This window comes from Myotis nattereri (assembly GCF_964212035.1).
Source record: "Myotis nattereri genome assembly, chromosome: 18".
In the NCBI taxonomy this organism is placed as follows: domain Eukaryota; kingdom Metazoa; phylum Chordata; class Mammalia; order Chiroptera; family Vespertilionidae; genus Myotis; species Myotis nattereri.
Genome location: NC_138093.1, coordinates 14,772,586 through 14,799,104, shown reverse-complemented (window position 1 = coordinate 14,799,104; position 26,519 = coordinate 14,772,586). Strand labels below are relative to the sequence as shown.

The following is a 26,519-nucleotide window of genomic DNA, read 5'->3' as shown; positions in this document are numbered from 1 at the left end:
AGGTTGGTCCTTCCCTGTGGTAACCACATGACTTTCAGTAGAATATCGACTAAATGGTTCTCCCCAAAATAAATTGCACTGGAGAGTATTTGGTGCCAGCAGCCAAATTAGCTTAAATCTTTTCCAAAAAATTCTGAAATGTCTCTAAAAAGAATTGTATTTTAGCCCTTGGGACATCAAAAGAAATTGGATGCCATGAACACAGTATCAGTGGGCTTTCATCTACACGGGCTACACGCAAGAGAGTGAGGAGAGAATCATTTGAATGAAGCATTGGAGCCATTCGGGTTGAGTCCACACTGCAAATCTATTATAGGCATGGCTATCATTATTTCTCCGCTTTTGGGTGTGTGTGTTTTTTTATTTTTTCTGAAAGGTTTTTTTTTCCACATAAAAGAATATTTTGCTTATAGATCAGTCACTTCCTTATTAATTTCTTCCCCTACTAATTTAAAGAATGACCCTAAATGCAGGCTGAAGGCTTCCATTTTAAAAGGTGTGTGTTCTGCTTTAAAATGAAGAAAGGTTAAGGAGTTACGTGTGGTTGGTTGAGTTGATTGGTTAGACATCAGAGGTGGCTTTTAGTTTTTGAGACAATTGACTAAGTTGTTCTAGAAACTTAAACTTATGTTTATTAAGAAACCTCAGGTTCAACTATAAAACACAATTACCTCGACCTTGAAATGTATTCATCATGTTTTGTTTAACTTAAAAAAAGAGCTTTTAGAAATTGTCTGTTGTTCCCCCCCCCCCAAAAAAAAGCTTTATCTCAAATTCAGTATTTCTTCCACTTTCGTTTCATTTCTATTTTGCTTTGTTTCTGTTAAACTCAGATAAAGGTCCCTATAATACTTGTATTGGACAAGAGTCTTTTGAATAGCAATGACAGGAACGTAAGCAGTAAAAGGGACATTGCTGACTCCCTAAACTGAGAGAAGGCCAAGGATGCTCTGGGTTCTAATGGAGCTGGTGTGGATCAGAGACGTCCTCAGGGTTCCGCTCACTTCATCTGTCAGTCGATTCATTCTGCCTTGGCTTCATTCTCCAGGCAGTAACACACACACACACACACACACACACACACACACACACACACACACACACGGTGGGGAGATGGCCTCGGGAAGGCCTCTCAGACCATCCTGGTTAACCTGGAAGAAAAAGCCACCTTCCTCATTGGCTCCATCTGCAAAGCTAGGAAAGACTCTAATTGGTTCCCTGCATGTTGAGTTGCATGCCCCGCCATCAGCTAATCTGTGAAGCAGAAGAGTGGAAGAGGATTCTGATTGGCCAGATCTAGGTCATAAGACCGCCTTGAAGAGGGGCGGGTCAGCCCAATCAGTTAGATTCCTCACAAGAAAGAGGGGGTTCTGCTACTAGAGGGACAGAAGGGACATGGGACAAACCAAAGCAGACGTTCAGTTCCACGCTTCTAAAGTTTATCTAAATAATAACAGCCTGGATAAGTACTCTGAGCTCAAAGGAAGAAATCAGCCCTGGACGGTGTTGTCAGTGGTTAGAGCCTCGGCCCAAACACTGAAGAGTCCGGGTTTGATGCCTAGTCCAGAGCATATGCCTGGGTTGCAGGTTGGATCCCAAACAATGTTTCTCTTTGTCCCCCTCCCTCCTTCCCTTCCATCTCTCTAAAAATCAATGGCGAAAAAATATTTTCAGGAGAAGATTAACAATAATAATAATAATACTCATAAATGTGAAACGAAAGTAAAGTAAGAGTTGACTACGTCTTGTGCAAATGCAAATATGGAAATGACTTCTGAGGGGGAGACAGTGAGGAAGGATGGGACCCCTTATAAGTAGAGGAAAGTTACGGGTTAATATTTTAAGCCTTGGGACATTAAAAGTGTAGATGAAAGCCCACGGATACTGTGTTCTTGGGTTGGGGTGATGGAGAGGTAGGGGGGTGTGTGCATCACATAACTTTTAAAATAATTTAATATAAACGGGCTTCCAAGGACTACTGATGATAGTGCATTACTGACTGATTCTGTGTGCTCCAGGGCCATCGAGATCACGTTTATGGTACCCACAGACCGCCCAGGCCTTCGGCCCAGCTGCGTTATAAAGGACTGAGGCGTTTAACCAGGGCTCTGAGCAAACATGCACCCAGGCACCGCCTCCCCTTCGTGCCCACGTTGCCACTAACAGATCCGCGAAAACGCAGGGAAGACGGAGCAACAACGTCCCCGCTTAACTAGGACGCAAACAAAAGAGGGAGGGATCACGTGGTGCGCCTCCCACGCGCGGCGCGCCAGTGATGTCACCAAGCCGCGCCCGGGCCTTTGATTCCCGGCCGAAGGTAGAGAGCGACGTGGTGGGGGCGGGCGGGGGGAGAGCCGGGCGGCCGTGGCAGCTCCGCCGTGGGCTGCGTCCCGGAGAACTGCAGGCCCCGGTAAGAGCTCGTTTCCTTCTTCGCCATCACCCCCCCGGGCCGGGCGCCCGGCTCGCGCCGCCTGTCCGGGCTCGGACACGGATGGGAGGGGTGGCGCGTGGGCTCCCGCGTGGGTTCCCCCGTGGGCTCCGAGGGTGGTCGCGGGGCCGGGTAGGGATGCGGGTCTGGGGGCAGCGGCTGGGCTTGCAGCCCGGCAGGGAGGCGGGCGCCGGGGCCCGGGTGCCGTCCGTGTGCGCGCCCGTGTGTGCGCGGCTGCGGGCAGCTGAGGCTGCGCACGGATGCTCGGGCGCGCGTGCCAGGTGGTGCCCAACAGTTGGGTACCAAAGGCCCTGGCTCCCCTCTCGCCTCGGGGAGTGACTAGATTGCGAGGCGCCGGGACTGGCCCTGGTGCGCGCCTTCCTGTGCCGCCGCGTCCTGGCTGCGGAGGCCCGCGCCGCACCCCGGGGGTAGTAGCATCCGCCGCCCGGGCCCTGCCTGACGCAGGGATGGCGTAGGCGGCCGCCGTGGGGAGCCCGTTGCGGGGGTCACGGCTGCCGCGCTCCGCTCCGGCCGGGCCCTGGCGCGGGAGGCCTCGTTGCGTCACCTCCCCTTCCTTCACCTGCTGGGCTTGCTTCTGGCGCCCATTAGACGGTAAGCCGGCTGCAGGTGCTACCCGAGTTGGTGTCAGAGTTGGGGGAACTTGCCTTTCAAAGAGAGACACCTGTCGTTGGATTTTCAACGCGGTGCGTGGTTTGCGGAGGGCGCAGAGTCGCGGCAGCTAAAGGAGGATGCCGGCCTGCGCCGCGGCCGTGGCCGTGGCCTGCGAGGGAGCCCCGATTTGCTGGAATAGGTCATTGGAAGCAGAGAACCCAGGAGCATTAAATTGTTGAGCAAATGAGAGTGATGGTGCCAACTTCTTTCTTTACCAGAGAAGGCTTGTTCCCATCGCTTCAAAGGTCCTGGAATATCCTTTTCACTTTTTCATTCTTTGACAAACAGTTGAGTGCTTGCTGGGGCAGGGGGCGCAGGGAAACGGGGGGAAGGGGCATGAACTTTGGAGTGGGGTCCGCCCTCTACCACCGGCGTGACATTGAGTGAGCCCCTCTTCCCCCACGTGGTCTTATCTACAAAAGGAGGGTAATTATGTCTACCTGGCAGGGTTGTCGTCACCATTTGAAGTGTCTCACTATTAATAGTAAGGGCACAGCCCCCAGGCTCTTGAACGTGCTCCCTCCCTCTGAAGGTTTCCCATTGCTACAGCTGCCTGAGAAACAGGGGAACGTTTTGCTATTTTGGATGTTTGCTATTCTGCCAGATATGATAAAGCATACTTGGGCTGGGTGGCTAGGTGGGGGTAGGTGGAAGGGTGGATCTCAAAACACATAATCTCTCTACTATAGACCTCAACATTTTAGACCTGGAAAGAGGTTAAGGCCTCACTTTATTCGTATTAAATAATAGCTTCTTTTCATTGAGCACTTGTTAGGTGCCTTACACTGTACCAAGCACTTTACAGGTGCTAATTAATTTAATCCCAACAGCAATCCAGAGCAATGATTTTTATCCCCATTTTACAGATGCAAAAGGTGAGTCTTGGCCAAGATTCTGATTCTAGAATCTTGAACTGGATTCTAGAACTGGAACTGGAACCCAGGCCCTCAGGCTTGTAGTTTGGGTCTTGTTATTTTTCAGTGGCCAGAGTCCTGGAAATGTGGTCCTGTGTCATGGGGGAAGGGAGGCATAAGGAGAGTAGAGGGCCGGTATTTGCTGCAAGAATATCTCAAATTGTCCAGTGATAAATTATTTTTTATTTTGCCCAGCGTTGTCCAGATGTGGAACCAGATTTGGCTTTTTCACCAAGAAAAAAAACAGGGAAGGCTTATGGGCACACAGTGCCGGGATCATGGGCACGCAATAGGTATTTGGTAAATGCCCGTGGAAAAAAGAAAAAATCTGAAGGTATTGTTATTTCTGCCAGAAGGAGACCCATTGCTTAATACACAAAGGCTCCCTTAAGCCCAGCTATATGTAATACGAGCATCTTTCTGATTCGTGGATTTAAAGATTTAAAGCTGTGTTTGAGGCCAAGATTGATGTTATTATCTGTGACCAACTGATTAGAGCTTTAAGATGTGTGAACAACAGGATCTAAGCTTTTGGGCTTCTATGGTGATCTCTTGAGATGCAGTCGTTTATTTCGCTGTAACATCTGTTAGACTTGGACCGTAGTGGCTACAGCTGCTTGAGTTAACTGGAGAACACTGGATGAATGTTTGGTATCGGGGATAAAGAGTTCAAAATACGAATTTGTTGCAAAATTACATATTTGGGCAAGATCTGTGACTGATGTACATTAATGTGGGAATAGCAAAGTGGGTTTAAGTAATAGGTAATATTTTTAGCGTTTTTTGGTATTTTCTGTTGGCTCTGTGTGAAGATGACTTAAGGCTGTGTGGTGAATTATTAGGAACTCCCCAGGTTTATAGAACCCATCCATACTACCGGCGACTTATACTCCAAAGAGCTTTTGTTGCCGCTTCTGTGTCCTCTCGGATACCTGGAAGCCACCTGTTTCACCATCTTCATCAAGCTTGATGGGAGAAACCCTCTGACATAACCCATCCTCCCTTTTCCTCTGTACCCCACCACTACCACACACACAGTGAAGTACCTTCCCCAAAAGGGGGTATATTAATCTAGTTGCAAATGGCAGAAAACCAATGTAAACTAACAAGCAAAAATGGGTTTTCATATATATGTATATTTTAATTGATTTCAGAGAGGAAGGGAAAGGGAAAGAGAAATAGAAACATCTGTAATGACTGAGAATCATTTCTTGGCTGCCTCCTGCATGCCCCCCACTGGGGATTGAGCCCGAAAACTGGACATGTGCCCTGACTGGGAATCAAACCATGACCTCCGCCAAAACCGGTTTGGCTCAGTGGATAGAGCGTAGGCCTGCGGACTGAAGGGTCCCAGGTTCGATTCTGGTCAAGGGCATGTACCTGGGTTGCGGGCACATCCCCAGTGGGAGATTTGCAGGGGGCAGCTGATCAGTGCTTCTCTCTCACCGATGTTTCTGGCTCTCTATCTCTCTCCCTTCCTCTCTGTAAAAAAATCAATAAAATATATTTTTTTTAAAAAGAATCAAAACAAACAAACAAATAAAAAACCCCATGACCTCCTGGTTCATAGGTTGATGCTCAACCACTGAGCCATGCTGGCCCGGCTATTGTCCCCTCTTTGATCATTTAACTAGGAGATACAAAGTTGAGCTTCAGGCATGGCTGGATCATGAGGCTGAAATGAAGTCATGAGGACTCTCTTGGCCCTGCCTTTCTCTCCTCCTTTTGGTTTATTAGCCTCAGTCTCTCCTGCTGTTCTCTCTACACATACTGAAAAGTCTGGCTACTGGCAGCCCCCAGCCTATGACCTTGGAGCTGTCTTCTGGCATTTAAGCTAATCACCGTGGACAGGTACATACTAGTTTGTTGCAAAATTAAATATTTGGGAAAGATCTGTGACGGATGGGACAGGTCTGTGCCACAGGCCCACTTCCTGGGACGAAGGAATAAACTACCTCTCTATAGCCACATGGGATGCGGAAGTACAGAAGTACTCAGCAGGCAAAAACAGCAGATGACTACACTAAGCGTGTGTGTCTACATGCATGTGCTTGTATGTGCACTCATATCCCGCTTCTCTGAGGCCCTACCAGAGCCTTCCAGCTGAAAGAATCCACTGCTGTTTGTCGTTCACACACTTGTTCTGTTGTGGCATCGATCGTGCTCCCCATCCCTTCCCGGCCTTTGCATCTGCCCTTTGGGCTGCCCTCCCCTTAGAAGCCAATGGCTGTCTTCCTTGTGGTTTCAGGTGAGGCCTCTCCTTCCAGAAGCCTTCCTTGGCCTCCATCGATGAATGAAGCACCCCTTCTCAGTGCTCCCGTAAACACCTCAACACAACTCAACCGTGGGTTTGATTTGTTTGTTGTCCAAACTGGTCAGTTCTCTAGACTGAGAGCCCTCGAGAACAGAGGTGGCCTTTGCTTTGTGTGTCCCCCCCCCATGCTTAGCTGCCATGCCTTTTCTTCATAGCACACGCAGCCAGTTGACATGATATATTTATGTTTATTGCCTGTCTTCTCACTAGAACATCAGCTTCATGAAAATAATAGGAAATGAATTTTCATTTGTTTACTGCTGTATCGCTAAGGCCTAGGACAGTGCCAGGCACATAGTATGTGCTTAATAAATGTTATCAAACAAATGAATGAAAATCTGCCCACAGCGAGAACATGCTGGCGTGGTGTTGATGAGGATTCCGATCTACCTGATACAGTTCTCATTGTAAATGTCCGTGGACTCGGGTTCCACGCGGTCCATCCTGTAAATGTCCGTGGACTCGGGTACCACGTGGTCCATCTTGTAAATGTCTGTGAACTCGGGTACCACGCGGTCCATCCTGTAAATGTCTGTGAACTTGGGTACCACGCAGTCCATCCTGTAAATGTCCGTGGACTCTGGTTCCATGCAGTCCATCCTGTAAATGTCCGTGGACTCGGGTACCATGCGGTCCATCCTGTAAATGTCCGTGGACTCGGGTTCCACGTGGTCCATCCTGTAAATGTCTGTGAACTCGGGTACCACACGGTCCATCCTGTAAATGTCCATGGACTCGGGTTCCACGCGGTCCATCCTGTAAATGTCCGTGGACTCGGGTTCCATGTGGTCCATCCTGTAAATGTCCGTGGACTCAGGTTCCACGTGGTCCATCCTGGAAGGGCAGAGCCTCTCCCCCAGGTGCATGTCTGAACCTGCAGAGGCCGAGGGTCAAGTCCCAGGAGAAGCCCCTGGAAGTTCCTCCCCGTGAGATGCACTCCCTCAAGCCTTTCCAGATGACGATGGGTGTATGTGAAGGCTTTTTCTATAGTTTGAGTCTTTTTCCTTGTTTATTTTTTTTTAAATCATTTTCTTGAGCACTTACAATATGCCAGACACTGTTCTAAACCCTTTATAAATAACAACTCATTCTTTGACCAGGGTTTTGGGATCAAACCTTGTGCACTTCCAAACATTTTTCTTTTTAAGTACCAGAACACTCAAGAAAGGCTAAGTAATAATAATAATAATAATGACAAATAATTCCAGGTTAGAAAAATATAAAAGAAATGAGACCTCTCCATCCAGCTCACCTCATCCTCCAGAAGTAGAGCTACTGATAATAGCCCGATGTGTGTCTCCTTCCTGACCTTTGCTTAGGGTTGTACAGTTACAGCTACTAATAAAATCAAATATTATATATATAATTGGGTTGTTGCTTGGTTTCCCAATGCAGCCACGTTCTACGTGCTGATCTGCACGTTGCCTTTCCCAAAGCTGCTTCAGGGTGCTTCCGCTGCCCCCACCACTGCTCCCCAGGCAAAGCCGCCCTGCTCGGGGGTGCAGAGCTGGATGGGGGGCCTGCGGCCCGGAGTGAACTCTGCCCTTCCCGCTCGCCCAGGGAGGTCCCAAATCTTCCCGGTTGTTGCGGTGCCTTGCAGAACGCCATTCATGTCATGCTCCCCTCCCAGCAACAGCAACCAAAGGAGGTGGGGGGTTCCCATTTGTTTCTTTTAACACAAAAGAAAAGTTCTCATGGAAATACTGTAAAGACTTGAGGTGACAGGCTGCTGTTTAACCCCACGTTCACCCCCAAACATCAGGCCCCGCCCTCTTGTGGTGCTTAGTCCTGATTGGCTGCCCTGAAAAGTGAATGCCAGTTTACCCTGCAGTGCCCGCCCATTCCGCTGGCCCTCCCTGCCCTTTCCAGGACTGGGTGTGGTAACTAAAAAAGGAAAATCTTAGCTGAATTGAAAAATGGCATCTCATTTTAATTTGCATTTTTGTTATGTTTAAGTTTGAACTCTTTGCATATGCCTATTAACCATTTTTATCTTTTTTTTTAATTTCTGTGTTTAAAATTTTTGTCTGGTCCCTTGTGTTATTTTTATAAATTATACAAATTTTCTAAAAAACACGAGTATATGTTCATTATAAAAAAACAAACAAAAAAACTTTATTTGCTGTGGATATTTTTCCAGTTTTGTGTTTGCCATATAATTTTGGCTTTATCATCAGATATACATATTTTTCATTTTTATGTAGACATATTTTGTGTTTTTAATTTTTCTTCCTTTGCTTATAAGCTTTAAAATGTTTTTTCCTCATTCTGTATTCTAGTCTTTCATAGTTAGCTTTTTGACCTATTACTTTAAAAGCTAATTTTTAGTTTTATTTCAGATTATGACAAGATATTTGATGAAAATATTAAGTAATGTTTTACATAAAATCAGTTTGAATTAGATAATGGTCTGTGTTTCATTTTAAAGGTCTTTGCATTAGTGCAAACATGACATATTTTTCCTTTTTAAAATAATTGATCAAGCCCTAGCCAGTTTGGCTCAGTGGATAGAGCATCGGCCTGCTGATTGAAGGTTTGATTCCAGTCAAGGGCACATGCCCGGGTTGTGGGCTCGATCACCAGGAGGGGGTGTGCAGGAGGCAGCCAATCAGTGATTCTCTCTCATCATTGATGTTTCTATTTTTCTCTCCCTCTCCCTTTCTCTCTCAAATCAATAAAAATATTTTTTTAAAAATAATTGATCAAAATATCAAAGCTTGCTCCACGAAACTGAGATTCACATACATGTGTACTTCTCATGATGATCTTAATGTTCTTAGCATTTCCATAAATTGCTGCATGAAAGTGTTTATCTGTGTCTGTTGATCTGGTTTAAGGAAGTATTCTTGTTCTGCCGAATGTGTGTGTAGCCCAGATGATGAGTGGTAGCCAAGATGATGAATTTAGCCTCTTCCTGTGCCCTTACCCCATTGTTCCCCTAACTCTTTTTGCAATAAATAGCACATCATTTATGTGTGCTATTCAGTGGATTTTGACAAATATATAGTCTATCCATTTAATCACCTTTCAAACCAAGAGAATAAAACATCGCCATCACCCCAGAAAGTTCCCTCGTGTGCCTTTCTGGTCACCACCATCCCCAAGGGCCACCACTGTTCTAATGTCTATCGTCGGACGTTAGTTTTGCCTGTTCTAAAATTTAAAGTAAATGGGTTGTACTTTTGTGCGTGGCTTCTTCCAGCGAGGTTAAACCATGTTGCGTGTGTCAGTAACTTCTGTATGAATATACCTCAATAGTTTATTCATTCATCAGTTAGTTGATGGACATTTGGTTTGTTTCCAGTTTGAGGCTATCTATACTAATGAAAAGGTAATATGCTAATTAGACCGGACATTCTTCGGACAAAGGGGGGGGGGGCGGGCGCAGGAGAAAGCAGTTAGGGGCGATCAGGCAGGCAGGCAGGCAGGCAGGTGAGCGGTTAGGAGCCAGCGGTCCTGGATTGCGAGAGGGATCCCGGATTGGAGAGGGTGCAGGCTGGGCTGAGGGACTGCCACACACACACACACACACACACACACACACTATGCACAAAGGACCTCTAGTTAAGAATAAAGCTCTATAAACATTATTGTTACCATCATAACCATGTTTAAGGTACAGTTCAATCGTGTTATGTTTATTCACACTGTGAAACAGCTCCAGCACTTTTTCATCTTGTAAATCTGAAACCCTGCGTCTATTAAAAAGCAACTCCCCATTCCCTTTCTCCTACCCCTGGTTCTATGGCAATTCTTGTAGTCTTTTTATGGCCATTTCTTTTCATTTTTCTGTATCAGGTGCACAGTTGCTGGGTCGTAGGGTAGTTATGTATTTAACCTTAGGAGAAACTGCCAAGCGGTTTTCCTGTTGCTTGTACCATTTTACATTCCCATCAGCAGTGCGCAAGAGCTCTAGTTGCTCCATGTCCTGACCAGTACTCGCTATCTGGGTTTATTTTAGCCATTCTGGTAGTTGTGAAGTGGTACCCTGTGGCCTTATCACATCATGTTTCAATTTGTTTACATGACTGTTTCTGTTACCATACTGAGCTTCGTAAGGGCAAGTTCTATGCGATATGTATTTATATTTTAAATATATATCTGTTTTTATTTAAGAGAGGAAGGGAGAGGGAGAGAGAGATAGAAATAGCAATGATGAGACAGAATCATTGATCGGCTGCCTCCTGCATGCCCGCCACTGGGGATCGAGCCCGAAACCCAGGCATGTGCCCTGACTGGGAATCGAACAGTGACCTCCTGGTTCATAGGCCCACACTCAACCACTGAGCCATGCCGGCTGGGCTGCTGAGTACCTTCTACAGCCCAAGCACTGTGCTGGGTCCTGGGGTTACAAGACTTGTTCTGTTCAGGAAAGAAAGACACTACAACGTAAATGATCATACAGGTGTGTCACTACAGCTAGTGCTAAGGATTATGAAGAAAGCTTCCTACGAGGCCGCAGGAGTGCTCTGTGGCTGTTGGGCAAACAGGGTGGACGTGCCTTTTGTGCAGTGTGATTAGGGTAGGCGTGGCCATGGAGTGGGGGCACATTGCAGACCTTGTTATGGACTTGAGCCTTTATCCAAAGAGCGATGGGTAGCCACTAATGGATTTACAGAAAGGAGATGAGAGGTAACCTGGTCGTATGTGAGAACATTTTGGAGGGGGCCAGGTGGGTTCCTAGAGTGCAGGTTCCATTGTGAAGGCAGCTATGGAACCCCCAGCCGGCACTGAGAAATTGCATTTCTTTAATTGCTGATTTTCTGAATGAAAATGTAATAATATCACCTTTTCATGGCCTTAATTGTTAGTGTGATTGGACATCTCACCAAATGTTTGATGGGCATTGGTGCCTCCTTTTTGTGGATTGCCTTTTACTGACTGTACTTTTAGTGGGGAGCTCAGTGCCACGGCCAAGAGCACCCACTTTGGAGTCAAAGCGCCAGCTGTTACCTTGAACAGCCTCTATAGCTTTGTTCTGCCTTAGCTTCCTCTTCTGTAATATGGGGACAGTAATCGTGCATATCTTTCATAAGATGGTCATGAGGATTAAAAGATAAACTACAGTGCTGACCCACAGGAGCACTGTGTACGCATGTGCTATCTTGTCTAAGTGTGTGGGCTTTATACATTATGTACGTACTAGAGGTCCAATGCACAAAATTGGTGCAAGAGTAGGCCTTCCTTCCCCTGGCTGCCGGCACCGGCGTCCCTCTGGCACCCGGGACCCAGGCTTCCCTTGCAGCCCCGGCTTCGTCCAGAAGGTCATTCATGTTCTGGAGGACAGAAGTCAGAAGTCAGTATCACTAGGCCGAATTGAGGTGTCCCAGGGCTGTGCTCCTTCCAGAGGCTCTGTCTAGGGAAGATCTATTCCTTGCCTCTTCCAGCTTCTAGTGGCTGCCTGCATTACTTGGCTTGTGGCCACATCACTCCAGTCTTCAAGGGCAGCATCTTCAAATCTCTCTCTGCACTGTCTTCACGCGCCTTCTCCTCTGTGTGTGTAGATGCAAGTTATTGTGAACTTGTCAGTGCTGAAGGTAATGCTTTTAAATATACGTGTTAGGCCCTGGCCAGTGTTCTGAGTGGTTAGAGCTGCACCAAAGGGTTGCAAGTTCCATCTCCGGCTCCCCCTTAGGGCACATGCAGGAGGCAACCAATGGATGTGTCTCTCTTGCATCAATGTTTCTCTCTCTCTCTCTCTCTCTCTCTCGCTCTCTCTCTCTCTCTCCCTCCCTCTCTCTCTCTCTCTCCCTCACCCTCCCTTCCACTCTCTAAAAATATCAATGGAAAAAATGTCCTTGGGTGAGGATTAACCAAAAAAGAAAAAAAATTGATGTTAGGAATAGCAAAGCCTTGTTCATTCCCTTTGGAAAGAAGACTGTAAACACCAGGAAATGGCTCTAGGTCAATTCCCAGAGAATCAGTTCTACAGGAGTTTCCAGTTCTACAGCAATAAGGAGACGGGCAGCGTACATTTCCTCTAATACTATTATGAAGACAGAATTGAAAAAAGGAAGACGAGCCTGGCTGGTGTGGCTCAGCGGTTGAACCAGAAGGTCCCTGGTTCCATTCCCCGATTCCTGATCAGGGCTCATGCCCAGGTTTTAGGCTCAATCCCCATTGGGGGCCGTGCAGGAAGCAGCCAATCGATGATGTTTCTCTCTCATTGATGTTTCTATCTATCCTCTTCCTCTCTCTCTAAAAATCAATAAAGGGGAAAAAATTTTAATCCTAAAATGCCTTTTTTTAAAAAAAAAAAAAAAAAGGAAGACAAAGACAAGAGCTGTGAGAAAAAAGTTAATGCAGCATATTGGTTGCTTAGTAAATTGGTTATTTAGAGAATTGGCCATTTGGCAAATTGGCTTTCTGCAGTTAGCTGTTGGTAAAATCGGCCTGTTTCCCTAGAAAGCACTGCAGAACTCAGGCAGCAGCTGCCAGCAGGCCTGCCTGCAACAGGCTGCACGTGTCCCGCTGCTTCCTACAAGCATGGACCTGGGAGCATTGCCCTGGCAGGAAGGTGGGACTCAGCCCAGCCATTCACAGGCTGGGTCAGAGAGAAGAGGGAGAGAAGAAAAAGTGACTGGGAGGCCCCCCTTTGGACCCTGACTCAGCAGAACCTCTCTGTTGTGGTCAGAGCCGAACTAGAGGGCAGTCAGGTGGTATATGCCAGACCAACCTAGCGTAGGAGGGCAGGTGAAGGGTGTCAGAGCTTAATGCATAAAACCACAAGTTGCAGGGTCATCTTGTGGGGTTATTATGAGGCTAAGTGTACATTATCTGTTTAAACTTACATGTAAAATATTCAGCAGAGGCCTGTTAGCCATTGTTAGTATTGTTTTGACACTATTACTAATATGATAGCCTTAATATATGATAACTAGAGGCCCAATGCATGAAATTTGTGCAAGAGTAGGCCTTCCTTCTCCCGGCTGCCAGCACCAGTGTCCCTCTGGCACCAGGGACCCAGGCTTCCCTCGCAGCCTTGGCTTTGTCCAGGTCTTCCAGAAGGACATCCAGCCTAATTAGCATATTACACTTTTATTATTATAGATACCTACCATCATAATGCCTGGTTGCTTATCTAATAAAAGAGAAATATGCAAATTGACCATACCTCTGCTACACTCACAAGCCACACCCACCAGCCGGTCAGAACAACTATATGCAAATTAACCCAACCAAGATGGTGGCAGGGAGCTGGAGCAAGCAGGAGGCTTGTTTTCCCTGGTAATGGAGGAAGCCAAGCTTCCTGCCTGTCCTGGCTGGCTGTAGCCTCCACTAAAGGCAACGAAGTTTCAATTATAGAAGATAAATAAATCCCAGATACTTGCTTCCAGCCAGCCTCCACTGGGAGCTTGGGTGGCTGGGGGCTGTGGCCAGCCTGCAAACAGCCGTCAGCCCCTCACCCAGGATGGCCACACCCTCATGGGGTGAGGGTCCCTGCTGGGGGGCTTGGCCAGCCTGCAAACAGCCATCAGCCCCTCACCCAGGCTGGCCAGGCACCCCAGCAGGACCCCCACCCTGATCCTGGACACCCTTCAGGGCAAACCAGCTGGCCCCCACCCATGCACCAGGCCTCTATCCTATATAATAAAAGAGTAATATGCAAATTGATCCTAACAGCAGAATGACTGGGAATAACTGGTCACTATGACACACACTGACCACCAGGGGGCAGACACTCAATGCAGGAGCTGCCCCCTGGTGGTCAGTGCGCTCCCACAGGGGGAGCTCTGCTCAGCCACAAGCCAAGCTGATGGCTGCCAGTACAGCGGTGGTGGTGGGAGCCTCTCCTGCCTCCTCAGCAGCGCTAAGAATGTCCGACTGCACCTTAGGCCTGCTCCCCATTGGCAAGTGGACATCCCCTGATGGCTCCCGGGCTGCCAGAGGGATGTCTGACTGCCAGCTTAGGCCCAATCCCCCCAGGGAGCGAGCCTAAGCCAGCAGGTGGACATTTTCCGAGGAGTCCCAGACTGCAAGAGGGCACAGGCTGGGCTGAGGGACACCCCCCTCCCCCCCCCCTGCACAAATTTTTGTGCACCGGGCCTCTAGTAGGTAATTACAAAATACCACTTTTCTTTTTTCATTTACCGGATAATTTAGGGTACAGGCACTTAACCACTTTTGGAGACCTGTTTCTTCTGGGGATACCTGAGGCATCTCTTGTTTCTTGTCAAAAGCCAGTCCAAAAAATAAAAGCCGGTCTAATCATTAACATCAATAGAGTATATATATCAGCATAAATACAGCTGTGGAGCCCTACTCAGCCAATTAGGCAACTCACTAGTCTGTCTGCAGAAAGCCTCACAGTTTATCAAAGCAAATGGGGTTACTATGGGAAGGCCCTGAGATTTTGAAATTACGTTGATGTAGCAGTAACTGTTGCAGCGGAATAAAAACCCAACGATAAAGAAGCGAAAAGAGCCGAAACCGGTTTGGCTCAGTGGATGGAGCATCGGCCTGCGGACTGAAAGGTCCCAGGTTCGATTCCAGTCAAGGGCATGTACCTTGGTTGCGGGCACATCCCCAGTGGGGAGTGTGCAGGAGGCAGCTGATTGATGTCTCTCTCTCTCATCGATGTTTCTGGCTCTCTATCTCTCTCCCTTCCTCTCAGTAGGGGAATCAATAAAATATATTTAAAAAAAAAAAAAAAAGCAAAAAGAAACAACAAAAAAGGAAGCCATTAAATTTGTCCTCACAACTCTACAATTTGCTTATTATGTATTTCCTAGGACTAAATATAAGAAGGTGAGTTTATTTATGTGCATATCCTTTCTAAAACAATAGCCTGGTAATTAAAAATAACAGTTACTTATTACTTTTTTTGATAATACGTTGCAAGTTTAGTAGCATGCATTCACAGGCAATACATTTCTGTTGCAGGATCACTGTATGAGCAAATGTTGAAGGAGTTTGCAGACATCTGCGTCACCATAGGGAGCTAGATTGGATGTAGCCCATATGTGCAGTAGTCTGGTTATAGGAAATTGTAGGCTGAAAAGACTTGTAAATGCTCATCCCTGCACACAGTGAGATTAAACAGAGGAGCCACAACAAGCCAGAGCAACAGTTCCTTACAGGGAAAAGGCAAGAATAGCAGGAATTGGAAACGAAAACCAGCTCAGTAGCCAGATGATATCGTCCTCCATAACGGGGGGAAGTCCAGGGCCCTGAAGGCTCGCTCACATGGAGCCAGAGCTCGCCATGCTGTGCGAAAGCCTTGCTTGCCAGTGAGGGCTTTTTATGCGCACCTCATTCTAGATGGGAACTCTTAGCCATGTAGGTGGTGGTTAGCAGATAGCCCTCGGTTCCCGCACAGCGGGGCAGCAGGCACTCAGACCCCCGGGAGGTGAGCACCCGCATCAGGAGAGGAGCGCCAGCGTGCGCCTGGTGCCGCTGTGCGCAGGGAACACCGGAAGGAAAGGCACTGATGAACTAACAGGGAAGGGGTAGGGATCATTTTGACTGCTTGTCTGTATTTTCTGAAATTTTCTCTAATCAACCTGTTACTTTCGGTGTAAAGAGCTTCATCCGATGCATCAAGTCCCTGCAGTAGAATAGCACGAAGGGTTATGTCACCATGTCACTACCTCCCAACCCTGTGGGAGCTGAAACAATTACTGGGGAGTGGGGTGGATGAAATGTGTATGAATAAGACTGTCCACAGTCACTTGAGCTGCTAAGATTAAATGACAAGGGTAGTTGTTCTTTCAGGGAACAAACTGACCCTCTGCTTAGGAAACAAATTTTCCATCTGCTTAAAAGGGATGGGGGCAGCAGCCGTGCACTTTCCCCTGCACAACAGCAGTGATTAAGACTTTTCTGGAACATTCTTGTAGGAGGATTAAGGGCTGTGGAATTGTTCAGCCCGGAGGCAAGGAAGAAGAGGTAAGACATAACTCATTTGACTTAAATGGAAAATAGAATGTGGGAACAGAGGCTGGAATGGTTACAGTGGGGGTTTGTTCTTGTTTTTCGCCTTATAAATTGTGACGTACAGCTTAGAGCGTAAGTGTATAACTTAATGAACTACTGGAAAGCAACCATAGATGTAATCACCACCCAAACCAAGAGCTAAAACATCACCAGCACCCAGCACACTCCTTCCCAGTCAAACCCCCAACCCATCCTCCCTACAGGTAACCACCATCCTGTCTTTTATGCAGTTTTGCCCGGTTTGGGACTTTTATGTAAATGGAACCATATAATATGTCTGTGGTTTCTCTCCCTCCATATCATGTTTAGATGATTACTCATTTTGTTGCATGTGGTTCTAGTTCTCCCATTTTTATTGCTGTATAATACTAGGGGCCCAGTGCATGAATTCGTGCACCTTGAAAGGAGCTGTGGGCCACGAGGCTGTGGTGGGCATGGGGGCGGGTCTCGGCCCATCCTCCGCACCCCCACGTAGCTCCTCCCGCCACAGCCCCTAGTCTCCTATCTGCCAGCAGCCCCGCTCCCACCACCACCACTCCCATGCACTGATGGCGTTAGCCCCAGTCGCACCCGCTGCTGGTGCTGGCCCCAATTGCTCCACGCCATCAGCAGGTACAAGCAGTGGCTGCTGCCCCGATCGCCCCTTAGGTCCAGGGGGAGGTGGAGAAGCCCTCAGGGGCGATCAGGGCCAGCAGCTGGCAGTGGGTGAAACCAGCGGCTCTGGCACCAACTGTGGGTGCAAGCGGGGCCGGTGCCGGCAGTGGGTGCGAGAGGTGGCTGCCAGCCCCGATCACCCCTCAGGAGCACGGGGAGGTGGAGAAGCCCTGAGGGACGATCAGGGCCGGCAGCTGCCGCTTGCACCCACTGAAGGCGCCGAGCGATCGGGGCCAGCACCAGGCATCGGCAGCAGGTGCAGCACCGGGTGACAACACAGTGTTCAGGAGCAAGGAATTTTCAGTCACCACCAGAGGCTCACCCCATGACAGCCACCGGCACCCCGCCTTGGGCTGGCACCCCCGCTTACCTCCACCATCCCGCTGCGGCCGACACCTGCCATGTTCCGCGCACACCCCCCGATGGTCAGCGCACGTCATAGAGATCACTTGTTCGGTTTTTCCACTGGTCAGTCTATTTGCATATTAGCCTTTTATTATATAGGGTTCCATCCTAGACATTTGCCATCATTTATGCATTGTATTTTTGATAGACATTTCGGTTGTTGTTAGTGGTGACGTGACACCAGAATGTTACCAGACCTCAGTACTGAAGTTCAGCAAAGAAAGAATTCAGAACCAAGAAACTCAAATTATAAGAGGAGCTTATTTAGAAAGTCGCATGCCAGGGATATGGGGATGTGACACCTATTCCCTGCCCAGAAAAGACTGTAGCTCTGAAGGCAGATATATAGCCCGGCCGGGTTGAGCCTCAACTTATGAACCAGGAGGTCACGGTTCGATTCCTGGTGAGGGCTCGATCCCTAGGAGGGAGCATGGAGGAGACAGCCGGTCAGTGATTCTCTCTCATCCTTGATTCCTTCTCTCATTCTTTCTCTTCCTCTCCCTTCCTCTCTGAAATCACTAAAAATTTATATATTTTTTTTAAAAAAGGAGAGTGGAGAAGGGCATCTGCTGGTGATAATGCCCTAAAGCAGTGGTCCGCAAACTGCGTCTCGCGAGCCACATGAGGCTCTTTGGCCCCTTGAGTGTGGCCACGAAGTTTCCATCGCACTGTACTTGCGCGCCCTCACGTGGTATTTTGTGGAAGAGCCACACTCAAGGGGCCACAGTTTGCCGACCACTGCCCTAAAGGGACTGCCTTGTAAATCTCAAAAGCAGTGGGGATAAAATTAAACACAGAAAAAGAAAATGTTCACAGGTGAGGGTGTGTTGAGCACTAGAATTGATCGATAGAATCTTGAACAAAATAGCAGACGCAGAGCATGATCATGAAACCAGTTGAATCGCTTCTTCTAGAGCAGCGGTTCTCAACCTGTGGGTCCCGACCCCTTTGGGGGTCGAACGACCCTTTCACAGGGGTCGCCTAAGACCATCGGAAAACACATATATAATTACGTATTGTTTTTGTGATTAATCACTATGCTTTAATTATGTTCAATTTGTAACAATGAAATTGGGGGTCACCACAACATGAGGAAATGTATTAAAGGGTCGCGGCGTTAGGAAGGTTGAGAACCACTGATCTAGATAACAGTGAACGTTTAGAAAGTCACAGCATAACCAGCGAGTGTGACCACAGTCAGACCTGGAAAGCTGGTTTTCCGCATCTGTAACGTGGGACTTAGGCCTGCCCGCAGAGCTGTTGTGAGGAGTAAGGAGATCTGCATGGAGAGGGCTTCCCTTCTCACCCGCAGGAGGACGTTCATAGCAGCTTCCTGCTGGCTCCTGTCCTTGATAATATTCAAGGAACAGGAGTGGGGACGTCAGCCATTTGAACTGCGCCCCGCCTCTTTCCTGGTGCCTTTGTTTTCCTTTACTTCAGCCCTTGGCGTCCTGAGAGGGTGGCGGGGCATCCTGCGCTCGGTATTTACAGCTGTTTTCCTAAAGAAACAGCACCCTGCCCGGTTCTGCCAGGAGGGATTAGGCTGTGATCCGCGCGAAACCAGCGGCTGCAGGCCGCGCTGCCCGAGCCCCGCCCCCGAGCTGCCCGAGCCCCGCCCCCGAGCTGCCCGAGCCCCGCCCCCAGAGCTGCCCGAGCCCCGCCCCCAGAGCGGCCCAAAGTTTCCAAAGGGGCTGTCCTTCCGGGGAAACGAAAGTGAAATTGAACCGGAGCCATTCCGCAACCCGCTCACCCTCCCCGCCCAGGAGCTTCCTGTCCGGCTACTCGGACGCCCCGAAGCCCCCCGCGCCTGTGGAGCCTCGAGCAGAAGCCTGGCCCCTGGAAACCCACGCCACCTGGGGGAGGGTCGCGCTGCCTGGTCATGCCTCGGGGGGCGCCATGGACCTGAGGCAGGTAAGGGCGGCCCTGAGCTCCGGCGTGGGCCCACCGTCCGCGTTTCAGCCGGTAACTAGTGTGCGCGCCCTCGCGTGCTGTGTGCGCTCTGCCCGGCGGAACGGCTGTTGCAGTCCTGTCTGTCGGGGTAACCAGCTCTGCCGTGCGGGGCAGTGGGAGGAACAGGCTTGTGGGGGGAAGGCCGGAGCCCAGGGCCAGGCAAAGCCGCCTCCCCTTCGGCTTGGACCTCGGGTGCTCGGCCGCACCCCTCCTGGAGCCCCCTGGACAACAGGCTTCATTTTAGCATCCTCTGCACCTCCTGAAGGCGTTTGGGAAGTGAAAACCACCCTTCTTACCCTTAGGAGGTCGTTGATAGCAGCTTTATTCATTGTCGCTAAAAACTGGAAAAGCAATGCCCTTACACAGGTGATGACACACACAGTGGCGTACATCCATGTAATGGACTGCTGCGTGGCCAAAAAAAAGGAAGGACGGACTGACACATGCAACAGTGTAGGTGGATCTCAGACGCGTTGTGCTAAGCAAAAGCCTGCATATATACTGTATGCATCCCTTTAGCTTTATTCTGAGGGGAAAAACCCACAAAGATAAAAGGACAGCCCTAGCGGTTTGACTCAGTGGATAGAGCATTGGCCCTTGACGGGAATCGAACCCGGGACCCTTTGGTCCGAGGGCTTAATGTCTTTATTGATTTTAGAGAGAAAAACATTGATCCAGCTGCCTTCTGTGCGTCCCCAACCGGGGATCGATCCCACAACCCCGGCATGTGCCCTGACGAGGAGTCGAACCGGTGACCTCTTGGTTCATGTGTCGGTGCTTAACCACCAAGCAACACCAGGCAGGCTTTACTCTTGTATTATTTGTTTGTATTACAACTGTAAACCTACTTTCGTCCACCTTGTGTATATACATACATGTATATGTATTTATATATATCTTAAAAATGGAGGTAAATTTACACAGTAAAACTTACCCTTTTTAGCGTATAATTCTGAGTTTTGACTACATAAAGCCAAAGCACATACGGCTTTATAACTATAACCATGATCATATATATATACACAAACATACGTATATACATATATATCTTTCTTTTTTATTTATATTTTCTTTAAAAGAATTAGGCACTTAAGGAAAAGCAGCTTTTCACACATATCAATGTATTTCTCTATGGAGCCCACGTAGTAAAAGTGGGGGCTCGTCTCTTGATGCTAAATATATGAGACGAGATTGAAGTGCAGGTTTGCAGGGCAGTGAATGTGAAATGGCTTGTTCCATCGTTTTCATGATACGTAGACCAGAGCAGGTGAGTGGCGATGGAGGGATTTAAGAATGGCCGACCTGAGGTGGTTCCCCACTTTATTGCCCTCGCTCCCATTCAGTGGTTCTGCAAATGGCTGTTCTCAAGGGGTGGATTGGCTTGGCTTGTCTTTCAGGGGACTTGGGGAGGGCAAGTAAGAAAAAATAACCTCCCTCTAATCTTTCCCTAAAATAGCAATTGTTAACAAATGTATGTGTCCCTTTTTCTGTGCGCATTCTAGCGTGTGCACACACACACCCACGCACATATTCATGGGTTTTTCTTGTGTTTGCAACATGGGGCGTTCTAGCATGCATGTTCCTCTGCAGCGTGCTTTTTTTGCCGGTTAATTAACATTCTGTCATGCCTATATTTCCTCCAGGTGAATACAAATAGATCGCAACACTTTTTTTTTTAACTGTGAGTACTGTTCCATAGTCTGAACATGTCATGATTTACTCTACTCTTACATAGATGAACATTAAAAGGTTTTGCAGACTTTGGCCAAGTAGAAGCAGTGTAGATCTAAAAACATTTGGCTAGGAACTGACTTCAGCCATTTTGAAACAGTTATTTTACCAAGGTCAGTCAAAGAACTAAACAGAAGCGCTGAAATCCCCATAATTCAGCTTTTGTGAGCCAACTCCCACTCTGTACACGCACACTGTGCCCCTAGCAGCGTGCTGGGGAAAGGAGTGTGTGCGGCAAGAAGAGAAGGGATAGTGTGTCAGGGGATGTCTTGTTCTTGATCTTAATTCCACAAACGTTTCGGGATCAACTTCGTGCCAGGTGCTGGGGATGCGGGAGCTTCCTGTGGAGTCGACTGCAGACCCCCGTCAGTGCTCCTTGGGAATATTGGGAGTGGAGAGTTGAGCACAATTTCTAGAATACCTAATATTGTTAATCGCCTTTCAGATATACTGCAATCTATGTGCACCATTTTAAAAAACCGATAGCTCCGATAAAAGGTAAAGTCAGCAGGGTAACAGGTGCCGAGAAGGAGGAGTTCAAAGGCTGGAAGCATTTAAGGAGATCTGCAAGGACGGGTTGGACTTGTAATAGGTGGCAACGGAGGGAGAAGCAGGCCACGTGGACTAGGGTGTAGAGGCAGGGGAGATGAGAGGCTCTTGTCTTCCGTAGCTCGGGTGAGAGGTACCGAGGGGCTGGAACTGTAAATGCATACTTACGGGAAAATTCTGAGGTGGCAGACAAGGTACGACTTGGCAACTACCTGATTTTTGGATGGAGGAAGGCAGACAGGCAGCAAAGATGACTCAGGTTTCTCACCTTAATAACTAACTGCAGAAGGGTGCCATTATCAGCAGTAAGAACAGCAGGAGAGGGCTGGCTTGAGGGGAAAGGTGAATTTGGTTGGAATATGTGGCGTTTGCGGTAATAGTAGGAGAGCTAAGTGAACAGATTATCTAGGCGTTTGGAAATTCAAGTCTTAAGCTTCAGGACAAGGTGGTGGCTGGAGAGAATAGATTTGACAGTTTCTGAAGAGGCTAGTTTAGGTTGAGGGAGTGGATGAAATCAAGCTGGGGAAGAAGAGGCCCTTAAAACCTTGGCGACTAATTATATGTAAAGGGCGGCCGAAAGGGGCAGGGGCAGACATAAGGAAAAACGTGTGAGGAGACGGTCGGTGCTGCCTTTTGCATGCCCCTTAGTGGGGATCAAGCCTGCAACCCGGGCAAGTGCCCTGACCTGGAACCAAACCGGGGCCCTCTTGGTTCATGGGATGAAGTTCAATCCACTGAGCCACACTGGCCAGGCAGTCCTAAGGTTTTAAGGGTGGAGATTTTAGGAGACGTCCTAGGCCTAGGGCCTAGGACAGGGGTGGGCAAACTTTTTGACTCGAGGCCACAATGGGTTCTTAAACTGGACCGGAGGGCCGGAACAAAAGCATGGATGGAGTGTTTGTGTGAACTAATATAAATTCAAAGTAAACATCATTACATAGAAGGGTACGTTCTTTTTTTTTTTTTTTTTTTTTTTTTTTTAGTTTTATTCATTTCAGACGGGCCGGATCCAGCCTGCGGGCCGTAGTTTGCCCACGGCTGGCTTAGATACACTGCTTGGTCAGTTACCTGTTGATGTGTCCTTTGCAGTTGGCTGCTTTCATCCCAGCCGAGTTCCTGTCCGCTCTTCCAGGTTACAGGTCTAGCTGCGGGATGCTGGGCTACATTTAACATCTAGCAAGAAATAGCATTTAGAGCTCCCTAGACCTTGAGAGCCCTGTCCTGTGTAACAGTTTCCACGTTGTGTGTGGCTGCTTTTGTGCTGCCGTTGAAGATTGCCTGACCCTTTCCAGGAAAGGTTTGCCGGCCCCTGGAAGAGTCTCCGGTCGGAGGTTTGGTGGCGGCCCCGCTGGAGTCACAGTGAGGCTGCGTGAGAAGCTAGACGAGTGGTGGTCATCGGGGAACTCCACAGCCAGGAGAGCATGAGGGGGCGTGGCAGGGATGCTAAAACCCCCTCATGGCAGCAGAGGATGTGGTTATTGAGAAAGGGTCCCCGCTGCAGGTCCTGGCCCCTCAGGAGAATCAGACAAGGGGACAAGCAGGAGGAAGCAGTGATCCCAGCTGTTGTCCCCTCAACCTCACGTCCACCACGCACACGCACACACACACACGCACACGCACACGCACACACATACACACGTCTGCGCGCCCCACAGGAAGGTACCAAAGTATTTTCTGACAGCCCCACCCTGGGTCTCCCACCTCCACCCCCGCCTGGGGGAGAGGATGAGCACGGGTGTGTGTGCTGGGGGGAGAGGCAAGTGCTCGGTGTTCTGGTAAGTGTGTGACAGTTTGTGAGCACATGGCGTGGCTGTGCCCATGGGACTGGGTTCTGAAGGACACAATGTAACCATGGAAACAGCCATTGGGAGGGAGCTAAGGGAGTGTGGAGGGCGGGGCTGAGGTCTCCAGGAGTGACCCTGCCAGCTCCACTCATCCAGGTGAGCTGGTGGTTTGGTTAGAAGCTAGTGCCAGCGTCCCTTCCAAGCCTGAGCACCACGCCAGATATGAGCACATGTGTCTGTTTTCTAAGGAATCCTCCATCTGCCCCAAAACCAGATGCTGGCGGTGATGAGCCAAGGAACCTGTGTGCTCCGGCTGCCCTTGGGGGAGGGGAGGGTCTTCTGTCATAGCCGCACAGGACTGGCTTCCACTTGCATCTCCTTTTGTTCTAATCACCCAAAGGATAGATTTTAGATATGAGGGGTCTGTGCTGCAGTCCATACCCTGGTCCTCTGGCCCCTTTGCACTTAGGCTATTGTTCTCTTTTTGTTTTAATATGTTTTTATTGACTTCAGAGAGGAAGGGAGGGGGAGAGAGAAACATCGATGACAAAGAATCATTGATTGGCTGCCTCCTGCACGCCCACAACCCAGGCATGTGCCCCTTGGCAGGAATCAAACCTGGGTCCCTTTAGTCCAGAGGCCGATGTTCTATCCACTGAGCCAAACCAGCTAGGGCTCTTTCTGTTTCTTTTGGAAAGAAAATATCTGTTTGTTTTTATTTTTAAAGGGTAAGTGTTTTGCTGAGTGGAAGATTCATTCTCAGCTCCCTAAAATTCTGCCAAAGGGAACAGAACAAGTTGGGTTGCTGGAGCGGCCGTGCCGCTCCTGGGAGCTCTGTGTGTGCACTTCCTGATCCTCTCTCTTCTCTTTGGTGGGTGAACGGCAGTGCTTACAAGGTGGGCAAGCCATCCTTGCTGCGTCCCCAGCCCTCATCACACACACTTTCCAGCCACTAGAAATCAGGGGCAGCACCCCCTCCCCTGCACCCCCCGCAGGAGGAAGGCCCAGGCTCACCACTGCTCACGTCCCGGTTCGTCTTCTCGTTCTGCAGGGGTATTCTTTCGGCAGATACTACCCCGGTCCATTTCAAGGCTATGAGCACAGCAAGCGCAGGCACCAGCAGCCAGAGCCAGGATCTTATCCTCAGAGTTTCCAGCTTCAGCAAATAGAGTTTCTCAAGGGACGGCTCCCAGAAGTGCCCCTCATTGGACAGCAGGCACCACCACCGTCACCCCTCCTCCCTGAACCCTGGCCACGGTTTCCAGGACCACCTGCCCGAGGCTGGCAGCGGGAGATCTGGGGGGTCCCCAGGGGTGTGCCTCTCAGGAGCCAGGTACGCCCCAGAGGGTTCTGGCCTCCTTCCCCACGCGGCAGGGCTCGGCCGTGGGGCGGTATTGATCGGCTGTCCTCACATTTCCAGGCACTGAGCCTCGGCCAGGATCAGGAGCGAAGGGTCTTAGAGCTCCTGCAGGAGCGTGGCGAAGGGAAGGCCACCACAGCACATGACCTGGCCCGGAAGCTCCAGGCCCCAAAGAAGGAAATCAACCACATCCTATACTGCCTGGAAGACAAGGGCGTGCTGCACAGGGAGGCGGGGACGCCCCCTTTGTGGAGAATCGCAGCTCCCGTTCAGCCTCTGAACCAGCACAGCCGAGTAGCGACAGCAGACGGCTGGAGCCAGGGAGCTCCAGACCCAGGCCCCAGCTGGGAAACCGCAGGCAGGAGCCCCGCGTCCGACTCGGAGGACCCCCCTGAGCCTGCCGACATGGCCGAGATCAAGGAAGACATCTGCAACCACCTGTTTGACGTGGTCAAGTCCTCCGCCCTGAATTTGGCTAAAAATATCGGCCTCTCGAAAGCCCGCGATGTCAACGCCGTACTGATTGACTTGGAAAGGCAGGGGGACGTGTACAGGGAAGGGGCAACCCCTCCAATCTGGTACCTGACGGACAAGAAGCGAGAGAGGATACAAATGAAGAGAAGTACGAACAGTGTCCCCGAAGCCACGCAAGCTGCTATCCCTGAGACCAAAACAGACGCAGAGCTTCCCGCCTGTAACTCACCCGCGCCAGATGCCTCAAACGAAGCCGCACCAGATGCCTCAAACGAAGCCGCCACAGAAAAAGTGGAGAATGGGCAGGAGCCGGTCATCAAGGCAGAAAGTAGACCACAGGTCTCCCCAGAACCAGTGAAACCGAAACCACCTGTTTGTGACAATGGCCCCTCAAAACCTGGGTATGTGGACTTTGAGAATGGCCAGTGGGCCACAGATGACATCCCAGATGACTTGAATAGTATCCACACAGCCCCAGGGGAGTTTCGAGCCATCATGGAGATGCCCTCCTTCTACAGTCATGGCCTGCCACGGTGTTCACCCTACAAGAAGCTGACTGAGTGCCAGTTGAAGAACCCCATCAGCGGGCTGTTAGAATATGCTCAGTTCGCTAGTCAGACCTGTGAGTTCAACCTCATAGAGCAGAGCGGACCACCCCATGAGCCTCGGTAAGAGACCCCCGGGACCGGATGGACCTAGGGTTGGGTCAGGCGCTCTTGCCCCTGACAGTTTGCTGACTCATGAGCAGTGTTGTGTGGTGGCCCCGACTTCTCCCTCTTCCTTTCTGCCCTCTGGCCAAAGCACCCTTGTTGGCCCTTCCTCTAGATCAGGGGTGGGGAGCCTTTTGTCTGCCAAAGGCATTTGGATATTTATAACAGCATTTGCTTAATTATAATTCACTGAATATAAATTATGTCGTTATGAAAAGAGCTCCTAGATTTACTGAATTTTGAGTCCCGCCTGTAGTTGCCTTGGCAGGGCCAGACCCAATGATTTCGAGGGCCTTTATATGGCCCGTGGGCCGGACGGTCCCCACCCCTGCTCTAATCTTGAGCAAGGAATGTAGACCTCAGACCAGCCAGAGTCCTGGCTGAGCGAAGGGAAGGTTGACCCCATTGGCTAAAATGAAGCTTCTTGGGAAATGCTTAGCTTTCATGCATCAATGTCATGTCTGCCTCTTAAGGAGGCCCTTGCCGTTCCCCCTTCCCCACACTAAGTCCCCAGGGTGGTCCAGGAGCCGTGGGTGGGGGCAGGCTGCACACACAAGCAAGGGCAGCTTGTGCTGCCAGCAGCAGTGGATTCAAACCCACCCCCAGCCCCCTTTCCGCGGGGAAAGGACAGGGTAGAG

The 26,519-nt window shown here is 49.4% G+C and overlaps 1 protein-coding gene across 1 annotated transcript in view; it reads left to right on the top strand.

Annotated features, from left to right (window-relative positions):
- The first annotated feature begins 2,361 nt into the window (after window positions 1–2,361).
- Window positions 2,362–26,519, top strand: part of ADAR (adenosine deaminase RNA specific) — a 38,755-nt gene continuing 14,597 nt past the window's right edge. Inside the window, exons 1-3 of the mRNA XM_081112210.1 lie at window positions 2,362–2,410; window positions 24,389–24,670; window positions 24,758–25,839. Of these exons, the coding sequence (XP_080968336.1) occupies window positions 25,103–25,839 (737 nt within the window). The 5' untranslated portion in view covers window positions 2,362–2,410; window positions 24,389–24,670; window positions 24,758–25,102. The remainder of the gene's footprint in view (window positions 2,411–24,388; window positions 24,671–24,757; window positions 25,840–26,519) is intronic.